A 16,977-nucleotide genomic window follows, 5' to 3' on the forward strand; every position below is an offset into this window, starting at 1 on the left:
GTTTGCTAAGCTGTCTGTTATCTACTTGAGTTATGTGCCTCTCTGGTCAGAAACAAGCACTGTACTGAAAATGAGTGAAAAAGCAGCCAGTGTCCAAAGAAAAACTTTGAATGACCTTCAGAAAGCCTGGACCACTTTAAAAATTACACGAAAGTTTGACTGCTTAGAAACAAAATATAGACATGAGAGATGGCTCAAGACTTTTGGACAGGACTGTATAGGAGACACACAATTTTTTTTCATTTGAAATTTTTGCATTGTGGCACAGTGTTTCTGACTTGACATCATATACAAGTAACAAGTTTGAAAGGAAATAACTGTCACAAGCAGAAACCGGAGCAGTGACAACATTGTTGCACTGGTATGCCTCCTTGTGCCAAAAGTATAAAACTGCATCTAGATGACAACAGGGAACAAACTCTTGCTTTATGTTGTGCAAGTAAAAAACCATAAGACTTTATCCTTCACACAAGTTTTCTCTAGCAAATTGAAGCCTACCTCCGACTCACATCTGTAACTCCTGCGTGCAAGTGAGAATTCAGACACCAGCTGGTTAAATAAGATACTCGACCATTTATTAAATGTACAGAAATACTGTTCAAAATTCACACAAGAAGGTGTCAAAGAACAAATCCTCAGTCCAAATGTAAACAAAACGGTTGCCCCATCATCATGTAGAAAGCTTTAGGAATGACAGTTTTCATTCTCTAAGATGGATTAACAGCGCTCATGATTCGAACCCAATCACTGACAGCTGAGCGTCAGCGTCATCCGATGCCGTCGACAGCTCGGAAATGATCACGCCTTTGTAAACATTAGAACTGATGGGTACCTTGAATTGCAGTGGACTAGTAAAGCTGCTGAAGACTCATTTTCACTAGCTTTTAGACTGTGCACATATATCCATCAAGTGCTGTTAAAGAGTTAAGACTGTGGCCTTGAGAATAGATACAGTGCTGCAAAATTACAGTGATTGAAAGAAAAGGGAAATATAAACCCATCACAGAACATCAGAGCTTTACTTTATAAACATTTTACAGAATATGCTAATTTAATCTATCAAAATGACGACATGGATGGCTCTTTGAAGTGGACAATGAAATGCAATCACTTTAGCTAGAAATCAGGACAACACAAAAGTCTGAAGCATCGAAGACAATTGTTTAAAAAAGAACAAACATCTGAGACCATTCCATTTTTTTTGCTTTTTGTGTTTTTTGTTTGTTTGTTTTTTACCTCAACCTTATTTACAGAAATACAAACCTCATATCAAATGCAACCAAATTACAAGAGTTTAGTAAATTTACCAAAAACACTTCATCTCCAGTGGTACGGCACAGGTCGACTCACACACTCGGATCTAAAAATGTGCTTGCCTAACCATGTCTTGTGAAAGCGGGGGGATGTTTCCAAAGGGGAGCACGACTGACTAGCACACCGGCAGGAGCTGGGACAGAGGCATTAGCTGCGTCTGTAAACAATCACGTCATGATCGGCATTGGACCTCAGTTAGCAAACCACACATGGATGTATCAGTTCGCCTTACTGCTGACAAGCAAAGACAACATTCCTCTGTAGCTGCTCTAACACTGTTACAGCTCTATCTGCGATCCATTTCTATTTCCGTATCTACGTAACGGCTGCCAGTTGGGTCGGAATACTACAGAAATCCAACACGGCACCCAGCTCCAAATTAGATTTCCAGAAGGATCCTGCACTGCTTATTAAATCATTTTGTACAAATGGCTGAATCTGTCTTGATGTGCGTATCACAACAGTTGGCACAGCACGCCAACAAACACCGGAGCCTTTTCTTCACCTTTACTCCATCACTAACCATGTGGTGGTTTCATATAAATTATTACAATCAATAACAACATGTTAACATTCAATAAAAAGGAAAAAGTGTGTCCTATATGTTACTATAAATGAAACCCTCTGACAGCTGAGCTGGGAATATGGCTGAATGATAAAAAGCTGAATTATCAAATCTCCCCCAGCAGAACTTCAAGCTTTTCTGAAACATACCCCCTTTATTAGATTCATCAGGTCGGATCCCCCTTTTGCCTTTCATCGTAGCACAGATTCAACAAGGTGCTCTCAGAGAATTTGGTCCATATTGACATGATAGCATCACACTGTTGCTGTAGATTTGGCACGTCCATGACTACTCTCTTGTTTCTCTACATCCCAGAGGTGTTCTTTTGGATTGAGCTCTGGTGAATGTGGAGGTCATTTGAGTACAGTGAACCTAGAGTTTCTAAAATCCTCACACTAGCCTTTCTGGCACACAACAAACATGACACTTTCAATTTATTAAATCACCTTTCTTTCCATTCTGAAGCTCAGTTTGAACACACAGAGGCTGCCTCGATTATGCCATGCGAGTGGCTAATATGATCTGGGTTCATGAGCAAATGAATAAGTGTACCTAATAAACTGGACAGTGAGTGTACACTACACTATATATAAAAAACTGGTATTGCCAAAATAAACACAGTCAAAGGTTTAAATAATGAGGCAAAGTTATGGAAAAGTAATCAGTTTAGGGCAGAGGTTCAGCATTCACACAGCTCTAAATGCTTTGCTCCCAAAGGTTTTTTGTACTATTTTGCTCGACTGACATCATCTCGACAAGGTTTTCCTTATTTGGTCACCTTAGGCACAGATAGAACTGTGGCTCTTAAAAATGGCTTGCTTCAAACAGACGGAGTGTGACTCGTAAAAGACAAATAAAGGATGTGTTCAACAATGACACTCTAGCAGTGTTACAGAAAAATATTATGAAGTTAAAAATGAGTTAACAGATGTTGGCTGTCACCAATTGCCTTTCTTAAGGCCTCGAAGGAAGCGAGGGGTCTTTAATTCATGCAGAATGACTTCACTTCTTTGGGACATAACAGGTCAGACTGACTTATGGACCGACGTGTGCTGTGAAAGACTTCCGCGACAGAGTGACGCGTTATTACCTGGCTCGCAAAGAGACTTTGCCCCACATTAGCATACTGCTGCTGAAATAAATGTGACGCAAGTAGAAGATAAAATCCCCAAATTTTTGCTGTTCGGTGACGTCATTCATCTGTACTCGAATAAACATTCAGTGATTCAAAATAAAGCAACACAACAGCAAGAAATGAGCCAAAAGGTCCCTGCTATGGTGTTATTACACATTAATAAAAATGGCTGCGTGCACCTACTAACCTCTATTTAAAAAAAACTTTTAAATATGGCTGCATTTTATACAATTAGACAGAGAAAAGGTGTTTGATAAAAGAGGCCCAATGTTTGGTCATGTGCTAAGAGGAATTAAGAGCAAGACTGCATGAGCTGGAGAATATGTACACAGTGAATGTGAGAGCTGGTCTGGAGGCAGGAAAAAAAAGAAGAAAAAAAAAGGGCTGCTTCTCATACTACACACACCTCCCTAAATGCCATCTGTGTCTCACTTGGACACACGGCTTCTCACTCACACCTATTTCCCCTCCCTGTCCTCTAAACGGCCCGGTGTAAAAATGTAGTCCAAAGCCTGTCTCTCAGCGGCGGCCACGTTGGGGTGCCACAGGTCCACCATGAAAACCACCCTGGGGCCGTCCTCCTGGCTCCCTGCGTGCATAAAAACAAAATCGATGTTGTGAACTTAAATCTATAACAGACTCGCATTAAAAGGCTCTACATCTACCTTAGCTGCTGGATTGAATTAGGCCAATCCTCTTTTAGAATAAATAAAATGACACAGCCTAAGCCAAGATTGAATTTTAATGCCTTCTTACCCTCGTGGAAAGCCCTGTGAAGGAAGGAGTCGTCGAAAAGCAAACAGCTGCCCTCAGACCAGCACTGCGGCTCTCCACCAACCACAAGTTCACAGGAAGGGGGCACTCTGAGACCTGTCGAGAAAAAGACAAAAAAACAACAAAGTAATAAACGAGCCAATGTGTCGTTATAATAGTTCAAAAATAAATGCACTTAAAACATTTGTTTTGTTTGGATTCTACTGCGCAGGTGGCCTAATGCACAGGTCATAAAGGGCCCTGTGTCATTACAGCACGCTGCTCTAAACGCTCTCACTAAAATGACTGCATACGTAACGATAAACGTGACTGTTTAGAGCCATCTCACAGGGTACAGATGGAAAGGGAATCAAAGCTCAGCTGCATGAAAACATTTTCTAGCATAACACAACATTTTAGCCTTTTGCCTCCATGACTCAAGAGAATTCAGGTTTTCAAGAGCAGCTGATTCTCTGCGTTGTTCCTTATAAATACACTGAAATCATCTGCTGTTGCATTGGCTTAAAATTCACACTGAGACTCATTAGTTCCAGTTCAGTGAACTCTCTTACCCAGGTGGCATCGGAGCCTGACATTTGTCGGGCCGTAATGCTCGGTGATGAGCGCCCCGGGAGTCAGTACTGAGAAGCAGGCGTTCCCAAACACGTTGTTGGAGATGAAGGTGCGCAGCTGGCCCAGCACCCTCCAGGCTCGGGGACATCTCCTGACATTTAGAACCAGAGGGGTGCCTTGGTTGACCAGGTAGTAGGTCCACCACTGCCCGCGAGGAGTATTGTTGGCCTTCCACCCCGGCGGGAGGGAGGAGCCGCTGCGACCCGGAGGCTGGTGGTAGATGCTCTCGAACTCAGCCAGGAGTGCAGGGAAGCTCTGCTCAAGCAGCTCCACGTCATGTCTCTGCACTTCCCTGGAGAAGAAAGGCGCTGACGGCAGGTCGGGCAGGAAGAAGACCTCTGGCCGCTGGATGGTCGGTCGGCTGTTAAGGTACCGGCCTTGATCACGGACTCCTTTGTGCACCCTGCCCATCCCTGACCAGGTGTAGCGCTTGGCGTATTCCTGCAGGCTGTGATAGAGCCTCTGGTTCAGGCTCTCTCCAGCGCTGGTGCAGCGGAAGCACTCTGACGACTGACAGAAAGCAAAGCCGTTCTGCTCCTCCAGCATGGATCCGTGCTTTCCCTTTCCCCTGCTACGACAGTCTGAACTCATGAAGCCCCCCACCACACCTCCAATCCGTCCCGTGCCAGCTAGATACCTCCCACGCAGAGGGCTAGAGCCATGCTCCCGGCCCACCCGATAACAGTACCACATAAACAGCAGCAGCACACACATGGCTATGGCAAAAGCACAGATCTCACACTCCCTTATAGACTGCATCCCTCCAGCCACCATCTCCCTCACACTCTCTAGTGACCACTCCATTCTGGCTCGTTTCTGGGTTGCTGAATCGGTAGGAAACGCAAAACGATGATGGGGAAGGATCAGTGAATGTGTCTTTTCTTGATTGTGATTGAAAGGTGGCCGTAAACCACACACACACTCACACGCGGGGCCACGGGTCTAGTGTCAAGCAGCTCTTATCGCCCCTCCATGATGGAAACAGTCTGCTGATTCAATCTGACACGCTCGCTCTTCAGGCCCAACATTTCAGCACTTTGCAGCGAGTGAAGGTTTCTCGTTGCATGATGTCTGGCCGTGTGGTATTTCTGCTGCTGCCTCTCCTGCTCTTTCAGACAAATGCAGACAGACACCACGCCTTAGGGTTATCAGTTCTCTGGAAAACAAAGACAGAAGGGAGAGAAAAGGGGGGCCATGAGAAGACAGGAGGGTATAGAATTCACAGCAGGAGGACGGTGCCATCAGTGCGCCAAACTCTGTTTACGGTGTGACGTGGGACTCGTTACACTTTGCTTTGTATCTGTGTGAGACACACCTGCCTCTCTGACAAAAACTTACCATCCTGGATCCACCACATGTTAAACACAGCTGCTGGAAGTCACCCACACACTGTTGACTTCAAAACAACTGCACCCCATGCACACACACACACACAGTGAACACAATTTTGAATTCAGCCTTACACACACACCCACACACCCCTGTTCTCCTCTCTATAAAATCATGAGTCATGGGTATATCGCTGCATTTAATTCAAATTTCTCCCCTTTTCTATTTTTTTGCGCATGCACACACACGCACGCGCTCGGAAGAGTGAATTATATAAACGTAAACAGTTGCTGATACCCACCCACATTTATAATTTGGCATTCATAGGTTGCTCAGCAGGAGCTGCATAAATGGATCCTCGGGGGGAGGAAGGAGAAGGGGGAGCGGGTTCTAGTCTGTGGAATCGTATGCTGAGTATATAACAATAATAAAAAGGCTGGATTACATGAGTATGATTATATAATGATAATGGGATCGGCAGCCAGAATGCGAGGAGTGCAATGCGTCAACTGTGATCAGAACTCCAGTCTGCGCTCTCACCAAAAATGGTCGGGTAATCCTGCTCCAACAGATCCTCCCCTACATCCTGTCTGACACCATCAAGACGCCCCCACACCCCCCTACACACGCACACAGACAAACACTCGCTGCTTTTAGGACACACTGACCACCAAACCCTGCCGAGGAGAGCGATATAAAACGCTCATTCTTCCAAACACTCCACTGTTTGAATGTAATCCGAGCACTCACGGATGCTGCCACCGGGATCGAGCTGTCTACAAACTGATGCCCAAAATATTGATGAGCTGTAACGTTCCACAAGGCTCGGTAAACAAGCAGAACTAAGGTCACGTTTCCTCCCCTCTACCTGAGTGTCTGAGGCGGGTTTCAGATTCATACCTACTCAACATTCATGACTGTGGGCATGTCGAAGAGACCGGCGCACAGGTGTTTCTCCAGGCGAAGCTGCGCACCACTGCAGTGCACACGGCAGACGGATATCACTCGCCAACATCACAGGAAACAGCTCCAAAATGCACAAAAGAAGTCGTGACTGGAACCAACAACAGAAAATAAGAAAGAAACAGAAATGAGAAGCTGTTCTACCGACAGGAGGAATCTTTGTCTGGCTGTCTGTGGAGGACGGCAGCGGAGGACAGGCTTCAGATAATATTGATGTAAATACTAAAAGCTCCACCAGGGAAGCCACCCAACACAGAAAGGAAAGGAATACCCACCAATATTTCCGGTTATGACTTTCAAAGTAAAAGTCTAAAATTGTAAGCGGAGGAGGGCAGACTTTCAGTCGTAGATTCTGCTGTAAAACTGTCCCTAAACAAATAACAACAACAACAACAACAACAATAATTATTATTATTATGATAAGAGCTTCCTCATTAACCACACACTAACCTTTGTGCATAAAATTGTGTTAGCTATGTAAGATTTCAATAAATTAATTTAGGGTCTTGGCATTTTCCTCACAATGTTAAGAAAAGTAATAATTCCGAAAAAAGTAATAAATTACCGTGGCAGTAAAAGTAATATATGGGAACACCATTAACAAATGTCTTGAGATTCAATTTACTGTAGTCAGTTATTTTACTTTGAAAGAAAAACTGCCTTCCCTCTGATTTTGGTCTCTTGATTATTTTTACTTGATGGAGCTCTTCCGCATGTCTCATGGCTCGCCCATCGACTGCTGTTTAACATTTCTGGAGACATCATTTCCCAAAATGCATTGCAACTTGCCCTGATTTCACCCACAGCAGTCACAAAGCAATAGTTTGCTGGTTATAGTTTATGACAGTGCACATCAAACAACCTTTCCTGGAAGGATTCAACTCACAATCTTAAAAATTTGAGCATTTTTATTTTCTTTGAAGTCACTTTGTCGCTATGTAAATGTGTATATATGTACTCGCATTCAAGGGGTTCCAAAGTGTTTTCTTTAAACAGGACATCTGACAAACACTGACAAAAAGAAAAAAAAAATTAACAGTACAGTTAGGCCCATATATATATTTGGACACTGACACAAGTTTAGTTTAGTTTTTTTTTAACCTGTTTACTGAAACATATGTTTTTTATAAGAGACCAAAGGTATTTGGACAATTGGCTCAAAGGCTATTTCACGGGCAGGTTTGGGTAATTCCTTCATTATGTCATTGTCAGTTAAGCAGATAAAAGGCTTGGAGTTGGTTTAAGGTGTGGTGCTTACATTTGGAAGATTGTGCTGTGAACAAACAACATGCAGTCAAAGGTGCGCTCAATGCAGGTGAAACAAGCCATACTTAAGCTGCAAAAACAGAAAAAACCCATTCAAGAAATTGCTACAATATTAGGGGTGGCAAAATCTATAGTTTGGTCCATGCTGTGAAATACAGAAAAAAACGGGTGAACTCAGCAACACAAAGAGACTGGGATGCATACTGTGTGCTCAAATGCAATCAAACTGATTGGGCAGTGTTTCATAATACAGATGGACAATGACGCAAAACATACAGCCAAAGCAGCCCAACAGTTTATTAAAGCAAAGAAGGTGAATATTCTTGAATGGCCAACCTGATCGTAACCCAACTGAGCATGCATTTCACTTGTTGAAGACTAAATTTCAGACAGAAAGGCCCACAAACAGAAACTGAAAGCTGCTGCGGTAAAGGCTTCAGGCTGTCATTGCCCGCAAAGTGCACCTAAGTTCTTTATTTTAAATTCATTATGGTAATCTACAGAACCAAAATTAGTAAAAAGTTGTCTCTGTCTAAATATTTATGGACCTAACCATATTTGCATATTTAACAATATCCAGAGCACCTTTAAGCTAGAATCACTGCTATGGTTGTTTTGACTCAGCCAAACAGTTAATTTGTGGTTTACATCCATGTCTGTGCACTCATGATACAGTATACATATGCAGTCAGTTATGTCCAAAAACACACCTTTGATTACAGAATTGCATTCACGTCATGAATGAATCCGAGTGAACATTTGTCCTAGATTACGGTACCACTGTCGATTCTTTACCTTACGATATAATGCGCTCTGAGACAAGAACTGTTGATTGTTAAGTGGTGCTATATGAATAAAACTGAACAGATCTAAAGAAGGTGTTCCTGAAATTTAAGTTTATTAGAACAGGACATATAATAAATAAAACACCGAATAAAACATGAGCAAAGTACAATTAGAAGTGCTTATTCTGATGGAAACATTAGAACTGTAGACAGCAGCTAAGTCAATAAGGATCTGTGTACACACTCCTCCTGTGTCCAAAAATCCCCAGAAGTGGCATCGCTTGAATAGAATAGAATAGAAGAATAGAATAGCTTTTATTGTCACTGTTACAGGAACAATGAAAGGCTGTTTGGCATTTCTCCAAGTGTGTGAAGTACACAATAGCATAAGTATTTACACAATCACACACAAATTTACATTTACACAAGAAAGATATGTACAGGTTATACCTGCAAACATACGGATACACCCATACAAACATACATACATATGTGTATATATACATGTATGCATGCGTACATACATGCACACACATATTTCCACATACACGCTTACATATATATATACATATAAATACATGCCATCTATTGAGAGGTGCATTGAGAGGTGCAGTGTGATCAGTGATATTGCACATCAAGTGGGGGGGTGCTGTTGCAACTATACTAAATAAGGCTATAATAAATACAGTTTAAAGAGGTAAGGATGTTGGTTGCATTGAAGTATAAATAGAAATACGGTTTATAAATAAGGTGTAATGTCCATGAATGTTGTAAGTGCAGTTATCCTCCAATCAGGGTGGAGGTAGGGCATATTGAGTGCCATAGTTCAAAATCCTCAGTGCCACTATTTTCTCTGCTGTCTTCAAGATGCTCGCAGCTGTTTAATTTTAGGTAGGGGAGAAAAGTTTGACATATTTCACGACCATTAAATGTTAGAGAAATCTCTGAAAACCAGGTCACGGTTACTTCCCGAGCAAAAACCTCTGCTTGTGCAGGAAGACAAAACTGCTAAGTGACACCAGCTGAAGAGCAAGCATTGAATTGAGACGCTGTGTGTGTGTACAGTGCACACTCTTGTTCTTGGTACCTCTCTTCATGTACCAGTGTGACAAAGTCCAGAATGGAGCCTTCAATGTCACCCCATCAAGTTCCACCTGAGCTTTACAGAAAATAAACTCAACTTTTCCTTCGTTTGAAGTTTTTCAGTTCATCCAAGAACCTCAGCAGTTTCTGTTAACATGTTGCTGTTATGCTCCTCCATCTCAACCACTGAGCCTGGTCAGGATGTCTTTAGAGGGAAAAGACAAAAAGGAACAAAAGGATTTTTTTGAAAGTTTTTTGTTGTTGTTGCTGTTGTTTACTTTAAAGCAAATAAATAAATAAATAAATAAAATGAAGAAAAATGCAAAGTTTAATACTGAGAAAACTGAGGTAGAAAATAACTGAAGAATAAATTGATGTAATCGATTTGTATACTTTACCATTAAAAGAAAGAAGTTTTTAGGTGCAAGAAAAGGCGTTGCCTGCCAGAGTCTCTCCATGGGAGATACTGAGATAAGTAAGTAAGTAAGTAAGTAAGTAAGTAAGTAAGTAAAATTTTATTTATATAGCACCTTTCAAGATAAAAATCACAAAGTGCTTCACAGAAGCTGAAACCTAAAAATAAAAATCAACTAAAAGCAAGTTTAAAAAGATGGGTTTTTAGCTGTTTTTTAAAAGTGACCACTGAGTCCACAGATCTCAGGCTCAAAGGGAGAGAGTTCCACAATCTGGGGGCCACAGTTCCAAAAGCTTTGTCGCCTTTTGTTTTCAGCCTCGTGTGCTGGACAGCAAGCAAGCCCTGGTCACATGACCTCAGGGACCTGCTGGGTATGTATGGATGCAAAAGTTCACTTATATATGTTGGTGCTTGTCCATGCAGGGCCCTGAAAGTCAAGGTTAAAACCTTAAACTGGATCCTGAATTTAACGGGGAGCCAGTGCAGCTGAATCAGCAGGGGTGTGACATGGGAAAACTTGGAGGACTTGGTCAGAAGCTTTGCAGCAGCATTCTGAACAACTTGCAGACGATCCAAAGAGGCTTTACATAAACAAGTAAACAAAGAATTACAGTAGTCCAGACGAGATGAAACAAATGCATGAATGACAATTTCTAATTCGGAGCAATGGGACTCAGCTTAGCAATGTTTCTCAAATGATAAAAACAGGAGCGAACCAAAGATTTTACATGGGCATCCAAAGTCAGAGCTGAGTCAATACTAACACCAAGGCTCCTGATAGACGGTTTTGCAAATGTAGCAAGTGGACCCAAGTTTTCCATAACACTAGGTACAAAAGTTTTAGGAGCACAAACAAGAACTTCAGTCTTCTCCTCATTTAGTTGAAGAAAGTTTCCAGCCATCCAACATCTAATGGAGTCTATGCACTTGTGCAAAATTTGTAGCTTGGAAACATCATGGGGCTTAAAGGAGATATATACCTGAATATCATCTGCATAGCAGTGATACGAAATGTCCTTAAAAGTGCTCAATAAGTGTTGAAGAGGAAGTAAATACAGTAAGAACAATAAAGGCCCCAAAACTGAACCTTGTGGCACACCATAGGCAAGAAAAGTAGAAGAGGAACTGTACTTAGAGGTAGCCACAGAAAAGGATCGTTCATGCAAATAGGATTCAAACCAGTCCAAAGCAGCCCCTGATATACCCACCCAGTCTCTCAGCCTATCTAGCAGAATATGATGGTCCACAGTATCAAAGGCGGAGGTCAGGTCCAACATCAACAGAACGGAGCATTCTCCTGCATCACATCTCATTAAAATGTCGTTGGAGACTCTAAGAAGTGTAGTTTCAGTAGAGTGAGCTCTACGAAAGCCAGATTGGAATTTATCCAGAATGCTGTATTCATCTAGAACAGCTATAAGTGCTTAGCCACAACCTTTTCTAAAATCTTAGAAATGAACGGTAAGAAACTCACTGAAAAAAAATGCTACTAATTCTAATTTTAGTAGTAGTAGTAGATTGTTGTATACAGTTAATGACCCCGCCCCACTGCCACCCCATAAAATAAAACATAATATGTGTGAGAGATGTGAGATGAGCAAAGCAATGATACCAGAGACTGCTTATGTATAGATCCCTGAGTTATTTCCTTCATTCTTACATGTAGGCCTGCATAAATACAAAGGAAGGCAACTATATCATATCTTGAAAACTTAGCTAAACCAGGAAAAGTGCAAATATGTAAATATAGCAAAACAAATAAATAAATGTAAAACTAATAAAACTAAATATTTATCTCTAACATACTAGTTATAAATGGACACAGCATTTAAAAAGTACAGTGTTTCCTTGTGATGTAGTAGGTTAGAAATCAGTTGAAGTTTAATTATACGAGGACAGGACATTAGAGTATACTCAAAACACGAGCAGATGTATGCGTTACCTTCCAGCACTATCCATTATTCATCTGATCAGATAGTAAATTGATTGGTGTTCCTGGAGAAATTCGAGGTAGTGCAGAACCACACAGGCTTTATGGGAAGTTGCCGTGGGCCGACCTCTTTCAGCCGACCATCAAATTAGCCAGAGAAGGATTCCCTATTTCTCAACTCCAAGGTCAACACAACTCGGAGACTGTTAAAAATGACAGAACCCTGTTGCTTCGGTATGAAATACACCCACAATGTGAGTTCAAAAATATGAGGATCAAATGATGATTGTTTTCTCTCACTATGTTTGTCTTTTAAGACGTTTTATTCATATATAACTGGGAACCTGCTTAAAAGCCATGATTTTGTCAAATTTGAGAAGCTGGATAAAAACTTTGGAGATGATTGCAGAGCAGGGGGCAGATGTGTTTTACATCAGAACAATAAAAAAGGATTTAATCACTGACATACAGCAAGCAGGTATTGTCAGACAGGTTTCATCCTGCTCTCTTTTCTGACCATTTTCTATGTCTGCCAAGCACAATGATCTAACTACAAACAAACAAAGCAATTGGCTCTGTGAATATTTGCTATGATCCCTCACAGGCTACACTGTGAGTTGTCTGGATCAATTAAAAGTATTGATTATAAGATGCGTTGTGTTCAGTTTTGCTCAACAGATTCATTTGTTTCACTGTTTTTGCTCAGGAGGAAACCTCACACTGGAGGACTCGGCCTCGTGTAAAGTTACAGTGACTGATGCGTGGAATATGTCTTTGGGAGAATACCAGATGTACTTCCCTCTTCCCCCTGCAGGAGGAGCCCTCCTCACCTTCATCCTCAACATCATGAAAGGTTCCAATAGACACAGACTGTTGAGCTGCTGCTCATGTACACTTTGAAATCACAAAATCACAAACTGACATTTTCTTGAAATCTTAATGTGTTGAGCTGAGCTGTTTAATTTAATAACTGATTTAGTTATGGCTTGAACAGTGGTGGAAGCAGTATTTAGATCTGACTGGAGTAAAAATAGCAACATTCCAGCACAAAACACTAAATATAGATAATATATTTAAGTGAAGCTCCTGGTTTCAAAAAATGATTATTATTATTATTACTAAATTGATGGTTATTTCAAACTAGAAAAAGGCATAAAATTTTAAACAAATAAGTATCAGAGGTTTTTGAACTCAAATCTCTTTAAGATTCAGCTTTAATTTGTTGTTTGTCTTTGTCTCTCATTATTTTCTCTAATGCGTTTGTTTTTGCAATCACAGAGCTTTGCAGACAATATATGGAGCTTGATCAGCAATACTCATGATCTTCAGTATTACGGCATCACATCGTATTTGGAGAGCATGGGTACCACACATGTGTCTGTGCTGACCGAAGATGGATCCGCTGTGTCTGTCACCAGCAACATCAACCACATGTCAGTGTCTGGATGAATCTGTTTTACTGTTAGGAAGCAGCTATCAAAAATGTGTCTTCCTTTAAAACTGAAAGATTGAAAAGGTTTAAGAGATTATTTTTAGAAGCTGCTTTGTAAAATGTCTCTACTTGTATGTGTTGTAGATCATTTAGCATTTTGTACTTACAGATTTGGCTCCAGATTCCTCTCTCCAAGCACTGGAATCATCCTCAATGATGTGCTGTTTGACTTCTGCACAATATCTAATTTTGGTAAGGGATCAGCTGGATACATTTTACACTTATGAAATACAAGCATAGGGCAGAGCAATGTTCCTCACAGCAGTGGAGGAAAAAGAAATAATTGACACTGTACACATGTGCAAATATAAAACATCTACTGATTGTAATGATATTTACATGAAAATCGTCAAGAAGGTCATAGAAAGAATTGTAGGACCTCTAACATATATTTGCAACTTATCATTTGAGACGGGAAAAGTTCCAAACAAAATGAAAATAGCTAAAGTTGTGCTGTTGTATAAAACTGGGGACAGACACCATTTCACAAATTACAGGCCTGTTTCTTTACTTCCACAATTATCCCAAATCCTAGAAAACCTGTTTAATAAACGATTAGACAAATTCTTAGATGAATATAAATTACTTTCTGACAGTCAATATGGATTCAGATCAAAAATATCAACATCTCTGGCATTAATCGAATCAATTGAGGAGATTACAAATGCTATAGATCAGAAACAGTATGCAGCTGGAGTATTTCTGCATCTCAAGAAAGCATTCGACACAATCAATCATGACATATTAATTAATAAACTGGAACGGTACAGGATAAGGGGGGTTGTACTGCACTGGGTCAAAAAATATTTAAGTGACAGGAAACAATTTGTGAAGCTGGGTGTCCATTCCTCATCATGCTTGGACATTGCTTGTGGTGTTCCACAAGGCTCTGTAGTGGGTCCAAAATTATTTATTATTTATATAAATGATATTTGTAAGGCATCTGATATATTAAAATTAGTATTATTTGCAGACAACACAAATATTTTTTTCTGGAGGGAATCTAAAGGAGCTGCTGGATAGAATTACTTCAGAAATGTGCAAAATTAAAAAATGGTTTAACAGGAACAAACTATCGCTAAATCTAAGTAAAACTAAAATAGTCTTATTTGGGAATTCCCTTAGAAATGCACAAGTGCAGATTCATATAGATGGTGTGGAAATTGAAAGAGTACTTGAACATAAGTTTCTTGGTGTGATTTTAGATGATAAATTAAACTGGAAGTCTCATATAAATCATATACATAACAAAATTTCAAGAAGTGTTTCATTTTTGAGTAAAGTAAAACTCATTCAAACTGTTTTCTAAAAGAGAACGGGGATACAATTTGAGGGGGGAATTGAATTTAAAACATCCTTGTGTCCGTACAACATTAAAAAGTTTTTGCATCTCTGTGTGTGGAGTGAAGCTGTGGAACAGACTAAGTAAAGATATGAAGCAATGTCTGAGCATGGCGCAGTTTAAAAAGCGGTTTAAGGATATGGTTTTTGCAGGATACAGGGAGGAGGTAGAGATTTGATAGGGTGTCCTTGTCCAATATTTTCATGTGTGTGCGGGTGCACGGGTATGCTGGTATGGGTATATATATCTGTAGGTTGTGTATCCTTTGAGGTCTTACTGGGGTTATTGAAAATGTGTATATGTGTATGTATGGATAGAGAGAAATATATATATATATATATATATATATATATATATATATATATATATATATATATATATATATATATATATATATATATATATAAAACAAAACACAAACACACATAACATATAATATAATTGCAAGGAGGTATTTCTGTAGTCTATTGATTACTAGATAAGGGGTGGGATTAAATAAGCTTATGCTTCTTCCTGCTCCTTTTTGAACATGACAGTTATTTGTAGATGTGGTTGCTCGTTTTCCTTTTGTTTTGCTTTGTTTGTTTGTCTCTTTTTAATTCTATGTGTTTGTACTTTTTCAACATGTTCAAAATAAAGATTCAATCAATCAATCAATCAATCAATCAAACGTCGTAGCAGCTACCTCTGCTTACCACAAACACACTTCTCTGCCACGTTGTGCCTGTCAGTACTCACACAGCGGATATATGTGCGCCATACGTGGTTCTGGGAAATCAGGCGGTTAACTGTCAGATTGTGAAGAACAATGCATACTATTCAGTCAGTTAAACACTGGAATGTATCTGGAGTGTATCTTATTCGAATGATTAGTGGCATATGGGGTGGCTGTAGCTTAGGTAGTAGAGCGGGTCACCTCTTAACCGGTTGTTGGTTCGATCCCAGTCTGCATGCCAAATATCCTTGGGCGAGATACTAACCCCAGGTTGCTCTCCCATGCATCCATCGGAGTGTGAATGGTTTGGATGGTAGTTAGGTAGCACTGAAAACCTGGGTGAATGAACAAGTTGTATAAAGCCCTTTGCTAGTAGAAAAGCCATTTACTATATTACGAAAACATTTACATGTAAATGCATATCAGCTAACTAGCATAACCCTTGGTATCAACTTGTTTAGGTCACAATTCTAGTATCAAGTCTTCCCAGTCCCCTAAAGAATATCAGCTTACATTCACCATTTTTCTGATTCTGTCATTTCTTTTTTTAATTACTCAGCTTTTTCTCGTGTAGCGTTCAATTCAGTTAATTTAAACCTTGTAATCTTCAGTCTTATTTAAGCTTTTTTTGCTACAACTTTTAATATTTTTCTCAGTTTTTTTGTTTGAAACAGTATGTAATAATTTACTTCCACTTTTTTTTTATCTGCAAACACAATGCTACTGTCTTTTCTGCATTTTCTGCATACAAATTTTAACTTTCTCACTAATGTATAAGTCTTTGGATCAAAATAAAGTTGGTCCTCCTTATTCACCTAAATTCAGTGCAGGTTCAGTGCAATTACCAAAACCTAACACAGGATTAAATCCTTTCACTTTTAAACTGCTGTTTAAATTGCGTTTCTACTGAAACTGAGCGCTCAAAATGCTTAGTTCCATCAGAGAGCTTTGTGGTCAGCTTCATCTGTCCAGCATCAAACCCTATGGAAAAAATCTTGTGTGTGATATTTGACATATTTAACTTGGTGGTTAAATACTGAAATGAGGACTCTTCTTTCTGTGATAGATGGTTAAATTGGAATTCATGCTCTTATTTCCTCCCACTTGGACGATTGCAACTGACTTTACACTGGTCTCAGTCAGTCCTCTCTGCCCTGTCTCCAGCTTGTCCACAGTCCTGATGCTAGGCTCCTCACAGACACCCGAAAAAGTGGATTTAGGATTTATACAATTTAAGACCCACCTGTTTGTCTGGAA

At 40.1% G+C, this 16,977-nt stretch overlaps 1 protein-coding gene across 2 annotated transcripts; it reads right to left on the reverse strand.

The window, feature by feature from the left end:
• Window positions 1-553: 553 nt before the first annotated feature.
• asphd2 (aspartate beta-hydroxylase domain containing 2) lies at window positions 554-6,953 on the reverse strand. Of its 2 annotated transcripts, none has more exons than XM_085474477.1 (4): window positions 6,634-6,953; window positions 4,340-5,556; window positions 3,771-3,884; window positions 554-3,603 (listed from the first exon to the last, which is right to left on the reverse strand). In XM_085474477.1, the coding sequence occupies exons 2-4, from the start codon at window positions 5,202-5,204 to the stop codon at window positions 3,473-3,475; spliced, it is 1,110 nt and encodes a 369-aa protein (XP_085330603.1). In that variant the 5' UTR covers window positions 5,205-5,556; window positions 6,634-6,953; the 3' UTR covers window positions 554-3,472. The 2 variants fall into 2 exon arrangements, with proteins under 2 accessions (XP_085330603.1, XP_085330602.1); XM_085474476.1 differs by having other exon boundaries at window positions 6,630-6,953.
• Window positions 6,954-16,977: the final 10,024 nt, after the last annotated feature.

This window comes from Copadichromis virginalis, linkage group LG12 (assembly GCF_057382275.1).
Source record: "Copadichromis virginalis isolate Kocher_CV1m ecotype Utaka linkage group LG12, C_Virginalis_male_GT1.1, whole genome shotgun sequence".
Taxonomy (NCBI): domain Eukaryota; kingdom Metazoa; phylum Chordata; class Actinopteri; order Cichliformes; family Cichlidae; genus Copadichromis; species Copadichromis virginalis.

Coding starts and splice junctions, on each gene's coding strand:
- asphd2 (XM_085474477.1), bottom strand. CDS start 5,204: ATGGAGTGGTCACTAGAGAGTGTGAGGGAGATGGTGGCTGGAGGGATG. Junction 3,885..4,339: donor CAGGCTCCGATGCCACCTGG/GTAAGAGAGTTC, acceptor TTTTCTCGACAG/GTCTCAGAGTGCCCCCTTCC. Junction 3,604..3,770: donor TCACAGGGCTTTCCACGAGG/GTAAGAAGGCAT, acceptor TTATGCACGCAG/GGAGCCAGGAGGACGGCCCC.